This window comes from Aedes albopictus, chromosome 2 (genome assembly GCF_035046485.1).
Source record: "Aedes albopictus strain Foshan chromosome 2, AalbF5, whole genome shotgun sequence".
NCBI lineage: Eukaryota > Metazoa > Arthropoda > Insecta > Diptera > Culicidae > Aedes > Aedes albopictus.
The window spans coordinates 480,332,033-480,359,820 of NC_085137.1; the positions used below are offsets into that span (position 1 = coordinate 480,332,033).

A 27,788-nucleotide genomic window follows, 5' to 3' on the forward strand; every position below is an offset into this window, starting at 1 on the left:
AACCAACATAGTAACTTTCAATAAATTTGCCTTTATATCTCCATACACACACACACTCTGTCATAGCCCAAAGAAATACCATAGTTTCTGCACCCGTTGTTCCGCGTAGCCCCTCCGAATTACCCAGTAGCATGCCGACCCTGTAGACCCAGCTCTAGGGGTCTCATGCTACTGAGCTAGTTATCCGGGAGTCTTGGTTTAGCCACTGGGTCGATTGAGCAGTTTGTAAGCCTCAGTTAGTCTCAATTGGCGACCAACGTTAAAGTCGTGAACGGTAATCGGAGGATCGATTAGTATTTTAAAAAAAATCTTGAGATTTTTTTTAACTGGGCGACAGGTGAGTGTACAATCAATTACCTAGTTGATTGTACAGTCCGACACTTGAAAACCGCTAATCATAGTGCGTGAGTTGGTGGATTGAAGCGTGAAGACATTGGTCACATTCGGTTTCGGAAAAGTGCAGAAAAGAAGTAAAAGAGGCACGAGAGCAGTAAAAATTTGATTGATTTCGGAGACTAGGACAAATTTTGGAATTGACACTGGGGGCTAATCTAAAAGGACTTACACTAATACAATTACACTTTAACATCAAAGGTCCTGAATGAACTAAATTTCACAGTACAAAACAACACGAAAGATAGCACGCTTCATTGAATTATTTTTGAATGGCAGACAATTAAACGTTCCATAATAAATACAAAATTTCCCATAAATAATTCGAAAAGTCCCAGTGAAGAAACAGGGGTGTAAGCAGTAATAAATAACAAAAGTTCCATAAACAAATAGAAAAATGCATAAATAAATCAAAAGTTTCCATAAATAATTGATTTTTGAGCAATTAAAAACGTCAAAAATGCAATGAATAAATCAATTGTTGCAATAAAAAAAGCCAATTTTCCCACCAAATAACTTCGAATTTTCCATAAATAAATCCGATTTTTCCATAATAAATTAGAAAATTCACAATAAAAAAATATCGAAAAAGCAATAAAAAATTCAAAAAATGCAATAAAAAATGACGAAATTACCCATGAAAAACAAATGCAGAAAAGTATGAGACAGTGAAATGCTGAATCGCACTTATATGATTGAATCGACTGAAAAGCTTGCGTAACTATGATTGCAATTTACCAAGCAATTGCTTGCTGTCCGAACTCGCTATCGCTCGTCGGACCTAAAAAAAGGGATAACATCTATGTTTGCATTATACCGGGCAAATTCTTGAATCTGTGGTTTGCCTAGAACCGAATCGATGCAGTTGCGGTGCATCGGATATCGGAAACTTCGGCGGCCTTCTGCCGCCTCAGTTCCTCAATCCTCTATGCGGCTTCGCCGCATGGTCTATGTAATTTTTGGCTCAAAATGCATTTACGTTTATTGCTCGTTTTTTTGACATTTATTGATAATTTATTTTTTTGTTATTGCACTTTTTGAATTATTTATTGCTTTTTAGATATTTTTTTATTGTGAATTTCCCAATTTATTATGGAAAAATCGGATTTATTTATGGAAAATTCGAAGTTTTTTGGTGGGAAAATTGGCTTTTTTTATTGCAACAGTTGAATTATTCATTGCATTTTTGGCGTTTTTAATTGCTCAAAAATCAATTATTTATGGAAACTTTTGATTTATTTATGCACTTTTCTATTTGTTTATGGAACTTTTGTTATTTATTACTGCTTACACCCCTGTTTCTTCACTGGGACTTTTGGAATTATTTATGACGAATGATCACTTTCTTATGAGTCGTTTATATTTTAGCCATTTTTGAATTTCTTCTTCATCGTTTCTTATTTTCTAGCTTAAGTTTTGAATTTTATTGATTTTTCTTATGAATTTGAATTTATTATCTAGTTTCTAAGTGTATATATTTTGAATTTTAAATTTTATTGAAGTTTTCTTGAATTGCTGTACATAATCTGTTTGCTTTAATCACGATGGACTCTAAATACGCCAGCCAATACCGTTCGATGAACGTGAACCATCTGCTTGATGACGAGCTGGAATACGAACTTGTACTTCGCAAAGTAGAATATTCTAGTGGTGAATCTAGGGATATAAAACGTAGAAAATTACGAGGTGCAATGAAGGAGGAAAAAGATTCAAACAGATTCGTGTCACGGAGTGTAATAGTTGAGGCTCGTGAATCGGAATCGCGTCAAGTCGAGGAGAAAATAGCAATGATTAGAGATTCCCTAGAAAACAGGAAGGCTAAGAAAGCAGAATTTCCACAGTTTAAAACGCGCCTGGTTCACTTGTACTTTCGGTTGCAACGGTTGAGGAAAGTGTTCAACACCGCCGGCTTAGAACAAATAGTTCTCGGGCTGTTGAACGAGTATTTTCCGCGGAGTAGTAGTAGCAAGGACCCAGAGGTTGTAGGAGAACCATCTGCAAGGAACTTACCAAAACAGAGTTCTCAAGAGCCTAATAGAGATGAAAGCGAAGAAGAAGAAGAAGAAGAAGAAGAAGAAGAAGAAGAAGAAGAAGAAGAAGAAGAAGAAGAAGAAGAAGAAGATTCAAACCCGCGAACTGAGGAAGAAAGAGAGGTAAGCGAGGACGAGGTTTTCTCGGAAGATCTTGAGTTTACCATGCGAAATGTGAGAAGTAGGAGGTCCAGCACACCCAAGAGCCGCGAAAACCAGGTCGTCAACGCTGATGAACTGGTGGAGCGGATCATGCAGCGGGTGGACCAATTGATTACAACCAAATTAAGGGCGCTTAATTTAGGAGCTAGAACAGAAACATCTCGAGCTCGTGAGAATGAGAAGAAACGGTCAAGTAGGCAGTTAGGGAAGAAGGATATGTCGCTACCATTGAAGGCTGAAAAGAAAAGGCAACTGAACATGACAGGTGAACAGAGAGGCGCGAAGATAGTGGTCAAGAAAAGGAACGAAGAAGCCAACTCAGATTCGTCTGACGTTTTAAGCGAAAAAGAAGCAGGAACCGATCAAGACTCAGAGATAGTAGATACAGATACAGATAGGGAGGAAGTTGAGCGCAACCAGAGATTGAAGCGAAGGCCTAGGCCAGTCTGTGACTGGAAGTTGAAATACGACGGAAGGGACGACGGAAGAGGGTTGAACAAGTTTATATCAGAAGTGGAGTTCATGGCTGAGGCGGAGAACATTAGTAAGCGGACACTATTCAGCGAGGCGATCCACTTGTTTTCCGGCGATGCGAGGTCCTGGTACATAGAAGGAAGGAGGAATCGCGAGTTCCGAAATTGGACCGAGCTGGTAGCTGAGTTGAAGCTGGAATATCAACCGCCGGACATGGACTACCACTATGAACAGCAAGCAGCGGCTAGGAGACAGAAAAGAGGAGAGAAGTTTCAAGACTACTACAACGCAATCAAGGAGATTTTTGAGCAGATGGCCGTCCCGCCGACGGAACATAGGAAGTTTGATATCATTTTCCGGAATCTCCGTTCGGACTATAAAAACTCCTTGTTAGTCAAAGGGGTCCGAACGTTGAGGATGTTGAAAGTGTGGGGGCGTAAGCTGGACTCTGCAAACTGGTTTTTGTACCGCAAATCAGAAGGTGATCAGGGTACCAGATCGTCGCAGATCCACGAGATCAGCAGGAGTCCAGTACAACGTAGACAGCAGCCACCGCGAAATGACTGGAAGGATACGGGGTTCAAGGGTAGATCAGAGTGGCGAAATCAAACTGCTGGTGCGTATCAGGGTCCGAGGAACGATAATCGAGGTCCCAGAAAACCAATGCCGGAGCAACGTAAAACTGATCAACAAAAGTCAAACAAGAAACCGGCGGATGTGAACCCGGGGGAAGGTTGCAGCAAAGAGCTTCTGCAAAAGAGAGTCGAAGCCTATCGGATTCCGGAGAGGACGGTTTGCTTCAATTGCCGGGGTAACTATCACCATTCTAGCGCCTGCTTGAAGCCCAAGGAAATTTTCTGTTCCACCTGTGGATTTCAAGGTTTCAGAAAACCGGATTGTCCGTTTTGTGCAAAAAAACGAGAAGCAGTCGATGTGAGGGGTCGTCGATGCAGTTATAAAAAGCCTCTAACTAGGTTCGTTTCTTCTACTCAGGAGGTCGGAGAGCTCATAGTGCAGGTCGACGGGGACAATCGCCCTTTTGCTAAAGTAGATGTCATGGGGATTCAGGTAATTGGATTATTGGATTGCGGAGCGCAGATGACGGTTTTGGGGTTTGGGTGCATGAAGCTGCTGAGAGATTTGAAGCTGAAGCTGCAGCCAACCGGGTTAAAACTGGTCACTGCTGGAGGATCGCCAATGGAAGTTACCGGATTTGTGAATTTGCCTATGACGTTTAATGGCAAAACTAAGATTGTTACAGCCGTCGTTGCACCATCGCTCAATCGTCGTCTCATTCTGGGAATGAATTTTTGGAAACTTTTCAACATAGAACCCACCGTAAACCAGGACGAATGTTTGATTGATGAGATAGGAGCTGAACCGGAAGAAGAGCAACGTTTGACTGCTGAGGAGGAGCGGCTGTTAGGAGAGGTTAAACAGGAGTTTAAGGTCTTCGATGAAGGTACAAAGTTGGAAGTTACACCTTTGATAACACATAAGATTGAATTTGAAGAACAGTTTAAGAATGCAGGACCAATTCGGTTGAATCCTTATCCATGGTCCCCGGAAATCCAGAAAAGCGTCAATGAGGAGCTGGATAAATGGATTGCTTCGGGCGTTGTGGAACGTTCCAACAGCGACTGGGCCTTGTTGATTGTTCCAGTAACTAAGAAAGGTGAGTCGAATGCTGAAGGACGTGTTAAAGTGAGGATGTGTTTAGATGCACGCAAACTGAATGAAAGGACCCGGAGGGATGCTTATCCTCTGCCACACCAGGACCGCATTTTAGGCAGATTGGGAGCGTCAAGATATTTGTCGACGATAGATTTATCCAAGGCTTTCTGGCAAATCCCGTTAGATGTTGAATCTCGGAAGTATACGGCATTTCGGATATTTGGAAGGGGACTGTTCCAATTTACCAGACTCCCATTTGGGCTGGTCAATAGTCCGGCGACACTGTCGCGCTTGATGGACCAGGTGCTGGGGTATGGTGAGCTGGAACCAAACGTGTTTGTTTACCTTGACGACATCGTCATTGTAAGCAACACGTTTGAGGAACATCTCCGGAGCTTGAAGGACGTAGCTAGAAGGCTTAGGGCTGCCAATCTCTCGATAAACATGGAAAAATCGAAGTTTTGTGTGTCAGAACTTCCATATTTGGGATTCGTGCTGTCAAAACAGGGGATTCGACCGAATCCTGATAAAATCGAGGCGATAGTCAACTTTGAGAGGCCCACATCGGTGAGATCGCTGAGGCGTTTCTTGGGCATGGTGAATTATTACCGGCGTTTTATTTCAGAATTTAGCGAAATAACAGCTCCTCTCACTAATTTGCTGAGAGGAAAGCCAAAAATTGTTCAATGGAATGACGAAGCTGAAAATGCTTTCGTTAGTCTTAAAGAAAAGCTAATTACGGCGCCAATACTAGCTTGTCCAGACTTCGGAAGACCATTTACGATCCAGACCGATGCCAGCGATACCGCAATAGCCGGAATTCTCACACAGGAGGTGGAGGGGAAGGAGCATGTGGTTGCTTACTTTTCTCGTAAGCTAACTTCATCGCAACGTTCCTGGAAAGCTGCGGAAAAGGAAGGAGTGGCCGCTTTGGAATCCATAGAGAAGTTTAGACCTTACGTGGAGGGAGCACGGTTCACGTTGATTACGGATTCAACTGCTCTCTCATTTATAATGAACTCGAAGTGGAAACCGTCATCCAAGCTCAGCCGCTGGAGCATGTTGCTTCAGCAATACGACATGCTGGTGAAACACCGGAAAGGGTCCGAAAACGTGGTTCCGGATGCACTTTCCCGTGCAGTTGAAGCGATTGACCTGAGCAAGGATGACTGGTACTCTTCGGTATACAAGAAGGTGTTGGAACGTCCAGACGATTTCTCCGATTTCAAAATAGAACAGGATAAGCTGTATAAATTGGTTTCGTCGCCCACGGATGCAATGGACTACCGTTTCGAGTGGAAGCTGTGCTTGCCCGATGATTTGCGCCAGGATATTTTAGAACAAGAGCATGATAAAACATTGCACCCGGGTTACGAAAAGACGATTCATCGATTGAAAATGCGGTATTATTGGCCAAAAATGGCTCTTCAAACTAAGAAATATGTCCAGGCATGTAGCGTATGCAGACAATGTAAACCCTCGACTGTGTCAACAGCACCTGCCATGGGGAATCAGAGGCTAACCAACAAACCTTTTCAAATTTTAGCACTTGATTTTATTCAAAATCTTCCTAGGAGTCGTAGCGGGAAAAGCCATTTGCTAGTATTGATGGACTTGTTTTCCAAATGGACCTTGCTAGTACCCGTGAGGAAAATTGAGAGCAAACAAGTGTGCCAAATCGTGGAGGATTGCTGGTTCAGACGCTTTGGCACTCCGGAGGTCGTTATCTCGGATAATGCCACTACATTCGTAGGTAAAGAGTTTCAGGCACTGCTGTCTCGTCGAGGAATCCAACATTGGCCGAATTCACGCCACCATAGCCAGGCGAATCCGGTCGAAAGGACTAATAGGACGATCAACGCCTGTCTACGGACCTACATGGAGAAAGATCAACGGTTGTGGGACACAAAAATCGCGGAAGTAGAAGAGCTGGTAAACACAACCATCCACGCCTCAACTGGTCTCTCTCCCTATCGAATTCTCTATGGTCACGAGAAGATCACCAAGGGTTGGAAAGGGAAGATAAAGAGATCTCAGTTGAGGAACGAGATGATGTACGCCGAAAATTGAATGAGAAAGTCTTCAAAATCGTTGAAGAAAATTTGAAGAAAAGTCACGAGAAAAGCCGGAAAACGTACAATTTGAGGCATAGGAAGTTTTGTCCGACTTACCAGGTTGGACAGAAGGTTTATAAGCGGAACTTTAAACCATCATCCGCCGCTGAACGATACAACGCGAAATACGGGCTTGTATACACCCCATGTGTGGTCGTCGCCAAGCGCGGATCCAGTTCTTACGAGGTCGCTGACGATTCCGGAAAGGTCCTCGGGGTATTCTCCGCTGCGGATCTTCGTCCAGGGGAGGATGTTAGGACCTAAAATAATAATAACTCCAATTAAACTGTTCGATAAAGATTGAGGATAGTGTTTACGAATCCAGTATGTTGCGCTCTCTTCATCGAATGGTTGTAAACAACAGAGGTCATCGACCGACCAAGTTCGCTGAACTCGTCATGGGGTTGAACGTTCGCTCTTCTGCATCACCGTGCTCTCGGTAATACCATCAGATGTCGTGAGAGATAGTAGAGGAACTCATGAGAGTGTTGGTTCGTCGTGAGAGATCACTCTGAGAACCCCAACGAATTGAGTCGCCTCTACAGGCCCAACAATCGATCGGTTCGCTCAATCTCTGCCGATGTAGAAAATCAAATGCAATAAAATTAGATCAAAAGTATAATAATGACATCATAGAAGAGTTAGTAATTAGGGATAGATGAAGAATGAAGAAAAATTGTTCTTTTGAATAGGCGCCATTCAAAAGAACCGTGCTAGCACGTAAAGATGGAGAATGCTTTCCTGAAAAGGAGAGATAATAGTTAGAAATATTGTTTTGCATGTTGTATATAGTTGTTTTCCGTATTCGTAGTTTTTTGTAGTATTTGGTACGATTTAATTTGTCACTGCAATTAAAACGCGATCGCGAGCAAGAGAACTGAGCACGTACCTTAACAATAGGCATAGCTACCACACGGTTGCAAATAGCGTGAAGAAATTTGGGCTCGTTCCCAGTATTGTTCCGCCATGATCAGGACGGCCGCCTGATCGAATCATGCTGGGAATCATCCTCATAAATTTTACCACCTCATAGACCAATTTTAATTCGTTGTATGTCCGATTCACCATTATTTTAATTTGTTTTTGCGTCATTGATTTTCAAATAGTTTGTAGTTTAGTTGGCAATTAATTTTTTTTGTTGAAATACTGTCCTATTCGTGTTAGTTCGTACAGCGTGTTCAGTCAACTAATCAACCTTCTCTATTTCATTACCTACAGTTGGTAGGTCGGGATGAAATTGAGTAATGGATGAACTAGAAAGATCGTTTAACCATAAAGTGTTCGTGCTTATCTACATGCATACCAACAGGATAATTTCACACGTGCGTAATTATGGCAAATTCTTTAGGGGAATTTGACCTTTAGTTGCCAGCCGATTTTAAAATGTTGTGTTATGTCCAAGTAAATTTTAATCAATTTTATACTGCTTCGCGATTCAAAAAAAAAAACAAAAAAAAAAGAAAAAAAAAGAAAATAATGACATTTGTCTTCGTGTTTCAGTTAACTAGTTAATGTATTATGTAGGTAAAAATAAATAAATAATTGAAGTACTTCAATTATTTACCGTGGCGGGAGGATAGTGTAACCGTTCAGTTACAATTATCCCAATATTATTTTTAATTTGTGCGTATTGTTGAGGAAACTATAGTGTTTGTTTGTTAAGTGTTTGGAATAAATAGAATTGGTTAGAGTTAGACTAAAATTGTAAACTGTATTAGGTAGTAGAAATATGTTGTAAGCTAAATGTTAAATGTAATTTGAATAAACTATGGCAAAAATGGGTGGCGGGCGAAAATCAACTGTGGCAGTAAAAGTAGGCAAACCGGTAGCATAATGGGTGGTGCTGCTACCAAGGATAGGAAACATGGAGTAACGATTAAGGAACAATGGGAAGGCATGGACTGGAGGGCATTTTAAGACTTGAGCTGATCGCCATGATCACTTTCAATTCGGCGTTCGTGTGAGACACAAGTGAGTTTTATTTAAAAGTGGCTTTTTGTAAGAAGTTCAGTGAACGAGTATAGTGCTTGAGTCCAGCCTAAGTTCATTCAGGTATGCCACATTAAATGGTCTCTGTGATACCAGTGCCTTTATTCCGGATCATTCCAACAGGACCTTTTGAACTACCATTTTGGTACTGTCACGGAATCGCCCCTCACAGTCCACACGATTCGGCCTAGATCGGTTCACCGGTCTACGCCTAACAGTAAAAGACCAGGCTCTCTGGTCATACTCACCAACCGTGAGAGAGCTCCTCGGGCTAACAGCCCTAATCACCAAAGAGGACCCTTCTCGGCGTGGCCAATACGGTCTCGTCCGTGGCCCGTCGATCGTGCCAAAGAAGGAAGACGCCGTAGCCAAGTCTAGGACACGAAAGTGGCCTAAAATCCGTGGATTCGTCATTCCACTAAGCTAGCCAAACTCCAAGATCCGCCATTCTGAAACCTACCGGACCATAAGGACCGACACCGTCATCCGCCATTGCCGTCAGCAGCCGTCAGCGAGCGCTCGCCAGCACACCGGTACGTACCCAACGATTTTCATCAACCACAACCCGCCATAGCCCAAATAAACCAATTAGAACCAACATAGTAACTTTCAATAAATTTGCCTTTATATCTCCATACACACACACACTCTGTCATAGCCCAAAGAAATACCATAGTTTCTGCACCCGTTGTTCCGCGTAGCCCCTCCGAATTACCCAGTAGCATGCCGACCCTGTAGACCCAGCTCTAGGGGTCTCATGCTACTGAGCTAGTTATCCGGGAGTCTTGGTTTAGCCACTGGGTCGATTGAGCAGTTTGTAAGCCTCAGTTAGTCTCAAGGGTCAGTGCCGCAAATGTCATATCTAAATTCAACCACATCCAGCTCATTTTAAAAGCTCAACATGAGAATATAGTATATGAAAAACTAGTGCGGCTAGACCAGTTCTACAAGAAAGTCATGGAAAACCCGCTCTTTTTGAATATTTAAAGTAAATGTCACGAACTACCTTTGAAAAATGCCGTCAATGATAATTACCATATATACCTATCATTGGCATTTTTGAAGGTTGTCCATGACATTTATCTTGAATATTCGAAAATGATCGGCTTTTCTGTGATATTCTTGTAGAGCTGGTCTAGCCGCACAAGTTTTTCATATACCATATTCTCAGGTTGAGCTTCTAAAATGAGCTGGATGTGGTTGAATTAAGATATGACATTTGCGGCACTGACCCTAACAGTTGCCTGTTTAGTTTTTATAACATACACCAATTCCTACTACACCCTCCCCTGCTATCCCTTCCCATCTACATAACGTATTTCTTATCGTTTCAGAGAGCTGGATGTTCCTGATTTTAGATATGTATGTCGAAATGACATTTTCAGCACTGATAAGGGTACAATGACAGATAATGACCATTCCGAAATATACTGTTGAAATTATTCCCTTCAGTAGGGTTTAAAAAATATGCTACAGGATGGGGTATCTACAATCGGCCAAAAAAGCTACGTCATTTATGGATACTCCATTAGTACAATAAATTTTACGATAATTAACTAAATAAATGGCTTCCCACGCGACGCTGCTCCTTTTAATTTGCTAGCTTGAAAATGGCTTCATGGTTGTTGAGGTGCTTTTGTTGCTGCTATAGTGTATCAAACATCATTTTTTTCTTCAAAATATTTTTTCATTCAAATGTGCCTAACTTTTACATACGTAAATAAAAAACGCAGAAATTTTGGTAAATCATAAACAGTATATCAAAGCTTCGTTGAGCAAGATTGAATAAGTTTTTGAACATATTTTAAAAACATTATATCTCAGTATATACTTTATGAAACTTTTTCATGTTTTTTGTGTGTTTTTTGGCTTCCATATGCAGCTTCATTTGAGGTTTAAATTCACTACAAAAATATGAAAAATCTGTATAAGTTCCGTGTATTATTTGGAAATTAATCATATTTTGATAAATAAAAGTGCCAGGTGTTTTCATCTTCCTAAAACTCTCTTAATGTAATATTTTTATACAGGACCTACTAAACTACGTGTAGAGTAGGACCTATGTATTTTTCTTCCAATTAATGTAAATGGATGAATGTAATGGAAAAAGTTTGACAGATTATATTTGCAAAATATGGAAAATTTATAAACATCGTCGACTACATAAGCATATTTTTCATATTTTTTTGTAGTGAACAAATTAACTTTAACAAGATTGCGTATTAGTTTGAAAATATTTCATCCATTATTCTTTAATATATAGAGTAATGAACCTTTGTTTTCCAAACCATCAAGCTTTACTGAAAGTTCTATAACTTTCAGAAAACTTATTCAATCTCACTCAAAATTTTACCAATGGTTCATGATTGGTCAAAATTTCAGCGTTTTTGATTAACGTATAAAAAAGTTACAAACATTTGAATAAAAAAATATTTTGACGAAAAAATAGCTCTACGGACAATTGTTTGATACACTGTATGTACCTCCACGGTGTTCGATCGAGCAGTTCACGCAGATCCTGGACTACATGATGACTGTGCTGACAGGACAAAGGCGGTGTTAATAGCGGGTGACTTCAATGCCTAGATCGTGGAATTGGCAACCCGTTCCATGAACCACCGAGGTCAGATCCTGCTTGAAGCATTGGTCATTTGGCCTAGCCCAAGCAACACACATGGTTACAAAACAGTGACGGCAGCGTATGTAATGGTTGCACAGAAGTCACTGTGACTTACTGCGCAACCCTTACATACGCTGCCGTCACTGTTTTGTAACCATGTGTGTTGCTTGGGAGGGTTGGTACCAGAAGTGTCTTTTGTCGGAACGGAGTGGAGTTGATCATCGATGTTACTCTTTGTAGTCCTTGCTCAACAAGTAGTTCGAACTGGAGGGTGATGATGCCGATACTTATAGCGAACACCTAAGTAGTATTCGCTATTTACTGTATTGGCTACAATAACAGCAGGCAGCAGGTGGATAAAGGGGCGAATAGACCAAGCTCAACCCATGTAACAATGATAGCTGAATAACAGCTTATTCAGCCAAAATTTTCAAATTCTGGCTTGAGAGTGGTTTATTCAGCTTTTGTACAGCAATAATATTTGTTGGGAAGCCCTCGTAGGTGGAAGACATCACACAGCTAGTCGCGTTCGGTAATTTTTACCGAAATCTCAACTGTTGAGCGTTCGGTTATGGTTTTTTACCGAAATCCTGTAAAAATTACCAAATTTCGGTAAAATGTTATCATTTATCTGTCGAATGTTAACGAAGTTCGGTAAACGTCACCGAATTTTCCGGTAAAAAACTTAACGGTTGAAATTTCGGTAAAATATTACCGAAGTCGGTGATTTTTTCTAAGTGTGCATACTTCGACAACGAGGTATTTAGGGCGGCGCTACGCCGCCGTGAGCAAGACCTACTCGGTTTAAGCGGGGACGAGCTGGAAGCAGGGCTCTTGCGTGCGTGCGATGCGACCATACCTAAGGCTAGTCCACTCTAGCCCTATCCGCGCCTGTCAACGGACTAGGCGACGAATGCGCCAAGCACGTGCTGATGAGGAGCGAAAAGAACGACGGGTGGCGATCGTGGCTGCTGAAGTCGCACTAAAAACCGAGACAAGGCTAAGCAAAAAGGCCTGCTGTGAGGATCTCTATCAGAGCGCCACTACAAACCCAAGGGGGGATGCCTATACAGGGTCGTGATGGCCAAGACAAGAAGTAAAATGGCTCCTGCCAAGCAATCTCCAGAGATACTGAAGAGTGGAGATGGATCATCGAGGGACTCTTTTCACATTATGTTCTTAGTCCTTGGCCTCCTTACGTAGGATCGCTGGGGATTGGGGCTGGCGATGCGAGGACGGTAACCAATGAGAAACCTCTTGGGGACTGCAGAATCCTTTAGAGTAAGTATGGCCCCAGGTCCAGATAGAGTTCCAAATCTGGCCCTAAATGTAGCTATTACAAAAGCTCCTGTGATCTGAACGAGTCTCCCCAGGGGTTTGGAAACGGCAGAGCCTGGTCCTATTTCCAAAGGCGGGGAACAAACCGAAGACCCGTCGACATATAGACCAATATGCTAGCTCGATACGGCAAGGATGGTGCTCGAGAGGATCATCCTCAGCAGACTGTTTAGGCACACTAAGGTTGTAGATGGTCTCTCAAGTAACAAGTTCAGCTTCCGGAAAGGGAAGTCGTTCATAGACGCTATGTTCTCGATTACCAAAATTACCAAGATTCTCGGAAGACATTTCCAAAATCGAGTACATGTATACGACACAGATGTGAGTCGGAAGCGCAAGAGTTCGGAAAGGTTTCAACCTGATTCTTGTGTTACGAAATGTTATGAAATGGCATGTACGACAAGTTGTTGCGGTTAAAGTTCACGGTCGAATTCGGACCTCGTATCGAAAAGGTGGCCGCACGGAAAACATCCTGGTAGCGTCCCAGTCATGGCGATGGTCAATGGGTTGGACCCGAGCATGGAAAGCGATCCTCGGTAAGTCGTTTTGTGTGCTAGCTGATAGGGCCTCACCTTCAGTAGGTCAAATCACGATGTGCTCGTTATCAGTTCTTGATACTTGCGGTGCAGTTGGAGTTGGACACTCGAGAATTTGGCTATGCACCGCACATTATCTTAGTATCCTCCTAAAAGAGCATGTCATGATGTTCGTATCTACAAGGCTACGCAGCCAATCTCGAGGGTACGATGTGTCCCTCTCCGAAGCAATATCTTCGCTGGTCCTGAAGAGTCACTCAACTTGGCGGTAATGAGATCGGTTTAGTAAGTCGGGGATGTAGTCCTGCCTCTTTCGTTGACTGTTGGAGGTAATTCCTAACCCCACATCACCTGAGCCTCCCGCTGATCAGTTTTCTTCATCCATTGCTTAGAGAAGGAAAAGCCGGAAGCTACAAGGGCTAAATATTCATTGCATTATAATTATTGTATTTTTTGTTGCATTTTCAAAAGTATACGGGACTGCTGATCAAAATTTGGTCTACATGCTTCATGAACTCAAATGAATAAAAATGTTGGATAGAAACCAAGATTAAACTAATAAATTCTCATTGTTGGGGAGAGGCTTGGTCTAAGAACCTCTTTTAATTGCCTTGGCTTCAAATGCCAACAGTCCAAATTTAACATTCCTCCAGCAGATCTGTCCGGGTGAATCTAGATCAGCCAAAAAAGAGGTCCAAAAGTCACGACTAAAGAATTATCCTTGAACCGAATTGGCACAGTTTGCAACGCAAGAAAAAAATAAACCGTCCAGCAACATTTTATCGATCACCTTCATCACACACTGTCGACGTGTATCTGCCAGCATACTTCAGCGAGGGACGTTCCGGAGCCTTTCAAACCGGCGTTGGCAATACCTACCTATTCAAAACAAGCTCTTCCAGAGAGGTTGCTGTACCTGAGCCCGCCTTGCCGAAAACTGGTATCCTATCCCATTCACCGATTACCGCGCCACCGGACTCATTCTGCTCTGCTGCTGCTGGCTGCTGACATCACAGTCTCACTTAATGTCATGCTTCAAAGTAGCTTAAGTGCAGCGTGGTATCGACAATTTGATACAGTTCCAAAAACAACTTTTACTTTTACTTTTACTGTGGGGAAGACATGCGCGAGCTGATGATCGTCGAGAACCATTCATGAGTAGTTTCGGTCTCTAGGTCATTTCGTAAATCTGACCATAAGAACATTACAACGTTTAATTAGTTCACAGCAAGTACATGTCCGTCAAACAATCATTCAAAATTTATGATTCTACTCCGCCTAGGATCGCCACCTTCTTTCTTGCTGCAACGACCTTGCTCGCAGCGAAACATACCCTACCCACCATTTGAAGTCGCAAGTCGGCATCATTAGTTGCGCAAACAGGCGTCATCAATCACTCTTTCCGCGTGGTTTTGCTTGCTCCATTCCTGCATAATGACTTACATTGTCGATCTGTTTTCCTACGCCACGCTGGTGCTACTCCCTATAATTGGGTGTCAAAGCATTTACTATGCACTACCGTACCCCCGGATTAGTGCGATGAATATGAATATAGGTAATTTATGCAAAATTATGGCAATGCAGTGATCCACGCAAATAGCTTTTCGTTGAATCAAATGGCCTAGGCTTTTTTGTCATCGTAAAATCTCGGCACCTATCAGCACTAATAATATGTCAAAGCAACGCTAACGCTTTTAGGGGCAATTTAAGAAAAGATCTCTGAATGTGATGCATCCGTACTGAAATCAATCATGTTAAAAATTACTTAGAATCTATCAATTCCCATGGAAAGCTGTTTGGAAAAGTAGCTTTCCAATCGGAGATGAGAGTAGAACAAGAATGAAAACATCCATTGCCGACAACACTAAGAATGAGTGATCAATAAATACAAATTACTGCTTCATTATGTCTTGTTCTATCTATTCCATATAGTAGTCATTGTTAAATATCTGCCTAAATAAGATCTTGAAAAATCCGAGTAGTGTAGTGCAGAGGTCAACGTGCACGATCTCCATAATGCATGGTTGGCCGACTCCGATTGGACTTGCTGTTATCTGATCTAACTATCGTCGACTTGCTTTACATATGCATTTGTTGCTGTTGTTGTTATTGTGCCACTGTGACCCTCTAGGCCTGTTTCTGCTGTAGGGCCAGCTCATTGACCCCTCGTCATAACAACACGCATTCATTCCATATTGAAATTTAATTTTGAAATTTTGTATCGTGCTTTGTCGAATTTTGCCATCAGTTATATTACCGAGGTGTAAGAATCTTGTTCATGTTCTTCTTATCTTCGGAGTAACATCCCAACTGAGATAAAACGTGCTTCTCACTCAGTAATGATCTTTCTGAATAGCCGTGCCCCAGCAGCTTCGGTATCTAAGTCCTTTTATTTTTGTCGAATACATAAAATCACTCACACATTCAAAATTTATTTCAACCTTGTAGAAAAGCGCAAAAATCAATTTCCAAAGGTGATATTGATCTCATATTTCCCTGTCTCGAACACATCGTAGGGAGTCAAATCGTGCGGTATGGGCCAAACCTTGTCCTTAAAAGTCGAAATGTCCGGTATGACTCCGTAAAATTTCCCATACTCTTGAACCGTGAACAGACACTTCAAATTCAGCAGATACTCCAACACGATGGCATCCGGCGTGTGCTCCTCGTAATTTTCGTCCAAGTAGAGTGACTTAAAGGCCGATCCTGAAAAGAGAAACACCGAATCAAATCGAAGACCTTTCAAAGCGGCCATTTGGGTAATTATGCGTGGCGAGGCAATTACTTTCGTCCAATTCCTCGGCTCGCACCATTTTGCAGAGGGTGTACAGCTGCACCATGAAGTCATTGATGGTTTTCTGCACCACATCGGGATCCTTCGCATCGATTACGGACGGAGTTAAATCGTTCAAATAGTCGGCAAATCTCCAAACCAATTTGCGAAAAAATCTCTACAATCATAGAAGGTGTAATGAATAACCCATGGTCCGGTACCCAGGTACAGTAACGTTCAACAATTACTTGACAAGTACCACTTGATGTTTTTAATACGTAAGACTGAAATACGTTAGACTGAATCTCAAAAGGCTGAATCCGCATAAAGTACAAAATCAAAGTCTAACATCATCGGAATGATAGTTACTTACTTACTTTCAGTCCTGAGCGCATCCATGGTGGTGTAGAAGGCCGAATTTAAAGATCTCCATCCTGGACAATTGCCAGCCAACGCCTTCACCTGTGTCCAGGTCAAATTTCTGTCAACTTGCTTTTCTTCCTTGTTGAGGCTGCGCCGCCATGAGCCTCTGGGTCTGCCTCTGCTGCGATATTCTGCTGGTTTCTAATCTAACGCTCGTTTGCTGATTTTATATCCGCCCCTGTGCAAGGTGTGGCTGACCTATCTCCTCTTTCGCTTCAGAATTTCTGTCGCTATCGGCCTTTAATGACATCAAATATGCAGACCCACGTTGCAGATCCAATTGTGAGGCCGCCATGCACAAATTATATACCGCAGGCATACATTTATGAAGACCTGCAGTCGTTGAGTGTTCTTCACTGACTCACACCAAGTTTCACTAGCGTACAGCAGCACAGATATCACGTTCGAGTTGAAAATTCGGATTTTAGTGCGTTGACTAATCTGGTCGTTTTTCCATACATTTCTTTAACTTGCAAAAACAGCCCTCGCCTTTTTGATCAGTGCACCTATGTCGATTTTGGTGCCGTCATCGGCCACCATTTGGCTATCAAGATATTGAAAGCTTTGAACATTCTCCACTGCTTGCCCAGCTATCGTAAATCGCGCTCGGCAAGTTCATCGAGCTTACTCTGCATATCAAAGTGCCGTTGAGATAGGAGAGCAACGTCATGAGCCAATTAAAAGTCATTTAGGTACTCCATGGTAATGGGCTACCACAGCAATCCACGATTTGATTCATGATCAATCGCACCTTTCTACCTAGGATCTCGTCGATTACGATAAGGAACAGTAGCGGTGATAGGCTACATCCTTACCTCGCTCTAGCAACGACACGGATGGGAACTGACAGAATAATTGATGCAGTAGTTGTGCGGATACTACGGGGTCAGCTTTGAGCATCTCAGCTGATATGCGATCGACCCCTGGGGCTTTGTTCGATATCATGCTACGGATGGCTGTTTCTATTTCCTGCACTGATGGATCTTCGGTGTTGACACGGGTAATGCGTTGAACCCTTGGCGGATCATGCTGAGGTGTTGATGGCGTGACCGACACATGAAAAAGGTTTCCAAAGTGTTCGAACCAGCGTTGCAGCTGGTCAGCCGGGTCGGTCAGTAACTGTCCAGACGTGTCTTTAACGGGCATCGTAGCATTCATCTTAGTCCCACTAAGGCGACGTGAGACATCGTAGAGGAGCGGATGTCGCGGCTTTCTCGTTTTCGTCGGCTAGGGAGTCCGCCCACGCTCTTTCGTCCCGTCTACATGAGCGTTTCACTTTCTTCTCGAGAGCCGAATAGCGCTGACGGGCTACGGCTTTGGCTCCTCGTGTTTTCGCTCACTCTATCGCGACTTTGGCGTTCCTTTGCTCCTCTGTCTTCCTCCAGGTATCATCTGTGATCCACTGCTTTCTCCGGGTGCGTAGCTCATCCAAATTATTCTCGCCGGTGGCGATGAAGGCGTTCTTGATGGCACTCCATTGATCTTCTACGCTTCCACCTTCTGGAATATCCGCAGCACGGTTCTCTAGCTCCTCGACGAACGACCTTTTCACCGCAGCGTCTTCCAGTTGGTGTGTGTTGAACCGACGCCCGATTCTCTCCTCCTGTCGATGGATCCTAGCAATACGCAGTCGGATCTCGCCGATTAGGAAATGATGGTCGGACGCAATGTCGGCGCTACGTTTGTTCCGCACATCAAGAAGGCTCCGTCTCCATTTTCGGCTGATGCAGATGTGGTCAATTTTATTTTCCGTGACGCCATCATGGGAAACCCATGTCACTTTCTGAACTGGTCGATGATGAAAGAGTGATCCCCCAATCACTATGTCATTGTTGCCATCATAAGGTTTCGAACCCGTGTTCTGAATCTGGCTACAATTAACCTCTCATTAATAGATTTCAACTTGATGAGCGCAGCGTAGGCGTGAGCGCTGAGCAGGAAACCAACCCCACATCGAGCAGCGTGTTCACCTCTTAGGCCAGAGTATAGCAGAATTTGGCCCAACGCCAATCTGTGTACTTCAAAGTTCGGCCAACGGACTTCGCTTCTGGGATCTCAAGCTTCATACGGCATGTCTAATTGGCTAGTCGTGCCAGTTTACCCTGCTGGGCTAGGATTAATACATTCCCAGTTCCAATTCTTGTTCGTTGTTTCGCACTTAAATTTGTTGCCGTTGAATCAGTTCGTAATCTTTTATTTTCGGTTTTTGTAACGAATTTTGGGTTTCGAGAACAGTAGGTTGTTGGCCTTATGTCCCCCATCCACCCCAAGTAACACAGCTTGCTATATAATAGTTTAAAATACACGTTTCATACTAGTTATGTTGTATTTTTCTTGCATTATTTACGTAAAATTGAACACTTACAGGGGATGGCTAAAATGTTTGGGATAGGCAACTTTTTTTCTCACACAAAAAAATTCAACATGCTGTAACTTTTCATAGAGTGCATAAAAAAATCTCAAATTTTGACTGTTTGTCAACCTATTATGTGTGCATCATTGGTACAAATTTGGGCTCGATTGATTAATTTTTCGCGAAGTTAGAACCGTTCGCGTAAAACACTATATTTTAGACATTGGCGTACATAAGGGGTGGCTAGAGGGGGCTTAGACCCCCCTAGAAACACATAAGCCCTCCCTAGAATATCTTCAAAATACATTGTAGAGATTATTTGGATACTGAAAATGACACTGTAGCCCCCTCTAGGAATTTCACCAAGTGACGCCAATGATTTTAGACAACTATTTTTTGAACTATCATATCTCGGAAACCAGTGAACCGAATTGAATGAATTTTTTTAACGTTTATCAACAATATATTGATACTTAATACGACGTTATAAAATGTAATATTTTCTCACGGCGAATTAAGTTATATCGGGTTGAAATTTTTACCCATATATAGGAAAATAAGTAAAGTTATAGCATGTTGAACTTTTTTGTGAGAGAACAAAAAGTTGCCTATCCCAAACATTTTGGCCATCCCCTGTATATATTGAAAACAGCGCAAAAAATGGCGGCTTGTAAAACATCTTTCAGGTTATATAAGATGTATCCCAATACACTTATATGTAGTACTAATAATTGCATTCCATCCAACTTTCATGTATAGATTAGCTGAAATTAAGTTATGTATGTGTTGTACTTAGGCTATATGTAGGTAGAACAACCTACGGTTATCATTTATTTTACAAACCAATATGGATAGAAAATATATGAATACGTATGCTAAGTAGCAACCGGCAAAACAAAAATGAAAATATACTCTTGCTATCTGGAAGAAATAAATCTAAGCGATAAGTGTGAATGACCAAGCATGACATTTTGCAAACATTTTCTATAAAAAATCATGACATTGGTATCATTCAATAGCAATAGATATAATCCACTTGCGGTTTTAGATTTATGGTGAAACAGTGGTTTTTACTCATCCAAAATTTAACCGCCGTTGCATTTAATTGAAAATTGGAAGTTGAGCCAAATAAATAGTACGGTTTGAAGGAATATTTTCCTCATTCCTCACAAAAAGCAATATGGCAGCTCTTCTACGAGACTTACAGTATCGTTCAAAAATATTAAGATTAATTTGAATTTCTAACAAAGTTAGAAATTGAAATTGATCTTAACCAGCCAGCTCACTATTGGCTATGACCTAGTAAGATTGAAAAATATGTAGTTAAAACCAAAATCTATATATATCTATATATATAAAAATGAATTTCTGTCTGTCTGTCTGTCTGTCTGTCTGTCTGTCTGTCTGTCTGTCTGTCTGACCGCTATGGATACGGAAACTACTGAACCGATCGGCTTCAAATTTTGTATGCAGGGGGGTTTGGGACCGGGGAAGGTTCTTAGCCTGGTGTGAGACCTCTCCGGTCTCTGAAACGGGGGGCTCCCATACACATGACTTCGCGGGGGACCTCCCTATGGAGCTGCATGTCAAAAAACACAGTAGGCAGGCAGTACGACGTTTGCCGGGACAGCTAGTTAGTTCATAAAAAAACATGACAAATTTTCCAATTTGTTACATATTTTTATTTGTGTATACATACTTTTGACCGGTATAGTAATCTGAACAAAATGTACGAAACATATATAAACAATTCCAATGTTTGGATTTGGAAATTAGCTAAAATTACGCTAAAATAGCATTCCGATAACAACTCCACAACAGCTAATGGAAGAGTGTTTTAATAGCGTTAATAATACATAAAAAAATACATGTTTTCAACAGAACTACACATTAGCCATATTTTTGAGATGTGAACATTTTTACAACGTCGAAATAATTTATGCATAACTACATTCTCACCAGCGCAACAGCTGTCAAAATATCAAAACATTGCCTCACTAACGTTGCTTGTTGGTCGCTGTGGTTCTTCGGAGGTTTATAGATTACGGAGGATTCTAGGTGGTCCATTAAAGAATTGCAAAGCCGTATACCAGATCGTTGGGAACGGGTCTGACAGGATTTCATACCAGCTGCCAGCTGGAGTGAAGGTCGAATGTGTGCAACCATCAAGAGGAGCTGATATCGGTACCGGCAGTACCGCAAATGTAAAATTTCTTCGATTGATTCCAGAGAACTGGATTAACCCTTATGTGGCCGATAGGGTACCCGGGTACCCAGCGCCCATTTAAAAAGCACGGTGTAGAAAAAAGCAAAAAAATTGTCGGACACATAACGGTTAACAAAACGTTGCTGCAGAATAGCTTATAGTTTGGTTGTTGAAGGTTGATATGACTGGAGCCGCCGGATAGATTCAGGCAGCTGCTTTGGTTTTGTGTAAATGGCCAGATTTTAGAATATTTTCCCTGTTAGAGCGTCGGTGTGCATCTCGTAGGATGAGGTTATACGTTAAACGGACCATTGATAGTGGCTCGACTAAGACGGAACACGGAATATGTGTGATTATTATTGAAAACTCTACTGTTTCGTGAAACAAGCTGCTATGAACCGCTCACCATCTATGCGCCTGTGAAACGAAAAAGTGATTGGGTTTAGGATTTTAAAATTGCAAACATTGATTATTTCTTCTTGTCTTACTTAGTAGTGTTGCGACATGATTGAAATACTTCATGTGGTGGATTATTTTGTTGTTTAATTGTTATATAAAAGTATCTCATGCATGGTACCACAAATGATATTTGTTCTGTGCTGTTTGTTATCGCCTAGCATACTTAGAGCTAGAAACTAACACAAGATGTATTATGAGTCACTTATAATATACTTAAAAAACATCTTTTAAAATTTGGATAACCAAAGATGTTTTCTGTGTTTCTTGGGACTGTGACGGGGCTGCCACCTTAGGTATAGCTTCCGGTGAAGGAGCATCGCATACTGAGCCGCTGGCTCAGCTGCCAGAACAGACGCTGTTTGTGCCGCATCCGTGGCCGCACCTTCTTGGTTAATAAACACTCGGTACGTACCTCCTCAATCTAGCTGAAGTCAGAAGAACAACAGTACTCAACTCAGGCTGCACTACCTGGCGGTCTTTGTCATCGCTTGACCCGTGGAAGCATAAGGTAGGAACTTATGAGGACCAGAGCTATATTGGACACTCTTATCGACTCACCCTTTTGCAGCCCATGGAAATGTTACAAAAGACGGAAATTACAAAAGGCCTCCATTTCAAGGTTTATTGCAAGCAAGCATGAGTGGTGGGAATTGATCGCGATGCGTAAAGGAAAAAGAAGAAACAGTTTTGACATCTGAGCAGTGTGCCGTTTACATTATCGACCGATGAGCGACGACGATGTCACAGACGGCACACTGCTCGGAAGTCAAAACTGTTTCTTTTTTTTTTCCTTTATGCACTTCTATTTTGCACTGTGACATTGCTGTACGAAATTCGACGGCACGGGTGACTGTGATCGTGACGCCAACTAGATTGCCAGATGTACCGTGCTTCGTTGTCGAGTGTTCAATATGCTAACGTGAATCTAACATTGTTGTCAGCCGCCTGCAAGGATCCAAGGTAGATCAACTCCTCTACTACCTCGAAGGTAACCCCGTCTATCATAACGTTACTTCCTAGACGAGCTCTTTGGTGTTCAACTTACTAGCATGCACGGCATAAATATCACAAGGCAGGCTAGTACCTATGTAAACATACATTTTGGATGTAAACATGTGACGACATTCTAATCGTTCTTCACATGATCAAATTGATGTGGAGTACTAGATCGCCTCTGAACGATTTGAATTACGTTATCAAAAAACTGTCAGTTTTCCGGAAGATATCATCTTCTAAATGTTGTACACCGTGCCAGCGTGTGCTTCGTTTTTGACGTATTCACCACCAATCCAAACTTTGCTGCTTCGCGTTACAGACGGGTGTACGTACACACAGCTCTCCAAAACGTCCTGGCACGAATTGACCAGATTTCGTGAAAATCATACCCAGCTATTGAGCCCGGTACATCGCATTACACTTTCCAGAGCGATGTTGAAAAGTATACATGAGAGTCCGTTGTCTTGTCGCAGTCCCCGACGAGATCCAAATAAACTGAATAGTTCACCCGAAACCCTTTCGCAGTGGAGCACAACGTCCATCGTTGTTTTGATCAGTCTGGTCAGCTTCTCAGGAAAATCGATTTCGTCCATGAATACATATTAGCGTGGGTCATCGGAAACGTTTTCTCAGATCAAAGCTTTTTTGGTTCCGTTCCGGGTCCTGAGTATCTGTGCAAAATTTGAGCACGATCGGTTGCGTCTACACTTTGCGCATTGCAATTGAAATTTGTATGGGATTTTGTATGGGAAAACATGCTTTTTTGCATTTTTGTCATAAGTTGAAAAAAATTGTCTGAAACTTTTCAACCGATACTGTAAAATAATAGCCTAGGATGTTCTGAAAAACTTTGTTGAAGACCGCAAAGCGATCCGATGCTTGTGAAAATAGTTATAACCAACGAACCGCATGCATGTGTTTATGTTTTAACATGTAAAGGAATAACAATAGCAACAAAATCATGCTGTTTCGCCAAGCAATGCCAACGCTATAACTTTTTTCATAAGCATCAGATCACTTCGCGGTCTTCGACAAAGTTTTCCAGGACACCCTAGGCTCTGTTGTCCTTTTATCGGTTACATGATTTTAGAAAAAATCAAGCTTGTTATGAGAGAAATGCAAAAAAAGTGTGTTTTCCCATGTAAAACTCCATACAAACTTCAAACGCGATGCGCAAAACGTAGACATAACCAATCCTGCCCAAATTTTGCACACTTATTTGGGTCTTGAAATGGGTTCAAAAAAGCTTTGATCTGATGGGATTCTATTGAATTTTTCATTTTTCCATATAAACGATGACCCACTCTAATACATATAGCTTAGTGCGGTCGATACTGGCATATGCCACATTGTCGACCGGCCGTCTATAAAGCTGTCTTAATAACTTCACACGAATTCATTTATCTGAGGTGACAGCGACGGCAGATGATCTGCAATAACACTATGCAAGCGGCATCTTACATTCCAAATGGTTGCCTTCTTTATAAATAGGGCAGATTATCGCTTTCTTCTACTCCTTTGTTAGCTGTTCGATTTCCTAGATCCTAGAAATCAACCGTTGCTGGCAGGTGGTCAACTTTTCTGGGCCTTTCTTGACGAGTAAAGCTACGATACCATCATTACCTACTGCTTTGTTGGTTTTGAGCTGGTGAATGGCTTCCTTAACTTCCCTCAACTTGTGATTTTCAGTCCTTTACTGAACGGATGCAGTTGTTTCCTCCGTTATCTTGGTTCCCAATGCCTAAGTTCTCCGCTACGTTCAGATGATTATCGAAATGCTGCTTCCAGGTTTCTATAACTCACGTCCATCCTTCAAGATGCCTTCTTCCGCACATGTCTCACGGTAAGAAGCCGTCGCGGGATACATTGAGCTTCTGGCATGGCTTCTGGTAGAGCATCTCTGTTTTATTATTGAGAACGGCACCATAGTTCCATTTGCTGTCACTTTATTTCTGCTGTTTCAGAATCTGTTTATATCTTCCTCATTCTGCCAGATTCCATGCAGCAACATATCTGCCCACGCTGTGATATTCTACTTCGAAATCACTCTGCGTCTGCATAGCTCGTCGAACTCCGTTCAACGTACCCAATGGTGCTGTACAATGCTGCGAAGTGTCAGTATCAACCGATATTTAAAGCTGAAATTGAGATAGGTAACCACTCATTTTTCCATTTACCATCGGAATATCAATTGGCTAGCCTCTGATCATTCAATTGACATCAGCTCCAGCCTCAGTCAAGGCACATATCATTCAATTGAGCCCTAGCTAGGAAGCATAAATGTGTGGTGTTGTAGGTTCGAAGCTTTTACCATCGTTGATGACGTCAAGCCCGACATCAACCTATCATTCACCTATTTTTATTTTGGCCACCAAACCCAACTTAGACCCAATAGTTGGTCGATGTTGGTCCAACAGTGGCCCAACATTCGATAAAAATTGACCCGACTTTGACCCGACATTCGACATTTTTTCTGTCTGGCGGAATTTTGCGGGGTTTTTCGTGTTTCGTGCCAAGCCACTCATTCGAGTGACAATTTATTCAATTGACAAGGATTCGCTTCTCATTTGATAGGTGTTCTGATTGAATGAAACCGTTATGAACCTAACTAGAAGGAAAAATGACTGAACAGATTGGTTGGTTAGTGTTCAAATGAATGAATTGAATTTTTGCAACACTGCTAGGTGGTTTCAAAACAAAAGAAAAAAAATCTTCTGATACACGGTGAATGGGTACCTACTACCACGGTGAATGGTGACCTACCACGGAATCAGGCGACCTTCCCATCCTCTTCTAAATGTACTATACCATCCATCTTTGTGAAAAATCTTCTACTTTTGTGGTTATTACTTTAATCCTAACCTACATACATATAATGAAGGCAATTAACAGTGGTACAAACAATATTTATAAGATTGGTGTAAAACGACAGCCTTTATTCGCTTCAAATTTTCTTAGATCCACGGTGAATGGTGACTTGACGGTATCTCAAGATAAATCATTAAAGTTTCCTCTAAAATATCTATCCGAATTTTTACAAATAATAGTTATAGTTACAGCCATATTCATGTGCATGAATTTCAGTTTTAGTATTATCTTCGCACCACCAAATAGAAGTCGTCGGTTGAAGCACATGCAAAGTTGCAGCTGCGAAGTAAATTTGAATTTATTTTTTCTGTTGCGCATCATTAAGCTAACAAAGAGCTACAATATGCACTAATCCAAATTGAGTTGCGACATTTCTAAGTAGCATAGCGTAGTAGCATAGTTGCGACATTTCAAAGTAGATTAAAAATCAATTATCGCACTGCCGGTCACTTCGGATTTCAACCAAAAACATAATAAAAAAGGACGCCAGAGATGGAAATCTCAGATTCTACTCTATACCAAGGAAGAATGTCAATGGGTAAACCAAGTATTTACACATTTTTGCCAAATAATTGATGAGCGCTACTGTACAAACGATTCAAATGATGAAGCAACCAAGCGCACTCACCTGATTAATGTTATTATACACCAGCACCACCCGGCTGCTCTCGAAGAGGTCACTGGTTGCCAGATAGCGCATGTACTCGCCGATGGTCTCCTCTGCACTTTCAACCATATGCATCGAGTACCCATCGAAGTTGATCATCAGCCCAAACAGCTTGATGTCGATCGTCGTTTTCTCCTGCATCTCTTTGATCACCTTCAAGAACTGATCGCGAATGGTCATGGCCGAAACCTTCGGGTGCCGTCCTACGTAGACGATCCGCTGGAAGTAGGACTTTCGCCCGGCACACAGCATGTTGTCCTTCACGTGGTCCGCCAGGGTACGACGATTTTGGAAGGACGGAAGTATCGCGTCCTCGGATCGCTGCATAAAATATGGCAACGGTTTCTTCTTCGGCCCTTTTCCGGGTGTCGTCGACGACATCTTTGGGGTACAATTGTCCGACACAATCTATTAATAAATTACACTAAACGGGAATGTTGTATAGCTTCAATCAAATTGATGTTCGCCAAATGGATCGAAAACAAACACCGAAGGGAGTGTCAATCACCCACGTAACCATGACATCGTACATGGGGCCCTGCTACAACTCCCATGGAAACCCACCGAGTGCGCGGGCGCGCGCCAATAAAAGCACGTGTTGAACTTCATTTCCATCAATGCAGTGGCAAGGTCGTGGGGAGTGTGGAACGCTTCGGAATCACCACCCTCGCTGATCTTCGCTGCAACCGTACCGTGGCCGGCCACGGTAGCAGCGCTCCAAGTCGGTGTGGAATGAGAAAGAACAAAACGCACTAATCGGTTGATGGGTTGCTGGCAAAATAGGTGCATGCCTATACCTGCTATACCTAGTAGCTAACCGATTAAATGCAAACTTCCACAATGCAGCTTTGCAGCCAGCGAGCAAGCTGGTAAAACAGCTGTTGTACCTAAATAACATGGCAAACGTATTCATTCATTTGCTATGGTCAATTTGATGCTTTTGGGCGCGTGCGAATGCGAACGAGAAATGTAGCGTGGCGGCATTGTGTTTTGCTTAGGGTAATTCGTCATCCTCTTCAAGATATTGTAAATGGCCATAAATTGCCACGATTAAGTACTTACAATTCGGCATTTGTCAAGTAAAATGAAAACTGTCAGAAGTTTTGTCAGAAATTGGACCAAAAAATGCGCAAAAACCCCAAATGCTGTGTCAGAAAATTTTTTTACCAAATAAAAAAACAACTCTCCTAAAAGTGTTCCTAACCTAGACTTCACGCTTTCCATTGTTATTTGGAATCTTTTGGAAAATATATTCCCAAGAATAATTCGGATTTTTTTTTTCTTTATTAACAAGATGTATAGCCAGGGTCAAGTTCATCTCTGGACCCACGGCTTTACTTCCCCTTTAACCTTTTGGAGCCGATTTGTTTCGCCGCTGTCGACGCAACCTCGCTGGTGTCGAACACGTTTGTTATGCTCGGTTTCATCGCTGGGGTCATATATGACCCCTCCGACTCCAAAGGGTTAGGAAGAACTCTCATTTTATGATTTTGCCGGGCATAGGATTTGATCCCAGGTTCTCGTAAACTGTGTAGAACTTTTTTTTTAATTTTCATAACTTTCTGCAAAACCTGAAAGCTGGAGGGCAATGACCCCTGATTGACATGGTCCAGGAGTTATTCGGGATTGTCCTGAGATTTCATACGTTGTTCCAAGGATAGCTTTTGATGTCGACATTAGTTATAAGAATGGTGTCTTCGGCCATATTTTCCA

The 27,788-nt window shown here is 42.0% G+C and overlaps 2 protein-coding genes across 4 annotated transcripts in view; one reads left to right on the forward strand and one right to left on the reverse strand.

The window, feature by feature from the left end:
- LOC109413973 (uncharacterized) overlaps positions 1–27,788 on the forward strand; it is a 122,809-nt gene that overhangs the window by 58,548 nt on the left and 36,473 nt on the right. The window lies entirely within an intron of this gene.
- On the reverse strand, positions 14,692–26,868 carry LOC115254552 (uncharacterized). Its single transcript, XM_062849288.1, has 4 exons — positions 26,640–26,868; positions 26,037–26,456; positions 16,116–16,281; positions 14,692–16,036 (listed from the first exon to the last, which is right to left on the reverse strand). Exons 1-4 carry the CDS (start codon positions 26,862–26,864, stop codon positions 15,792–15,794), a joined length of 1,056 nt encoding a protein of 351 aa, XP_062705272.1. The 5' UTR covers positions 26,865–26,868; the 3' UTR covers positions 14,692–15,791.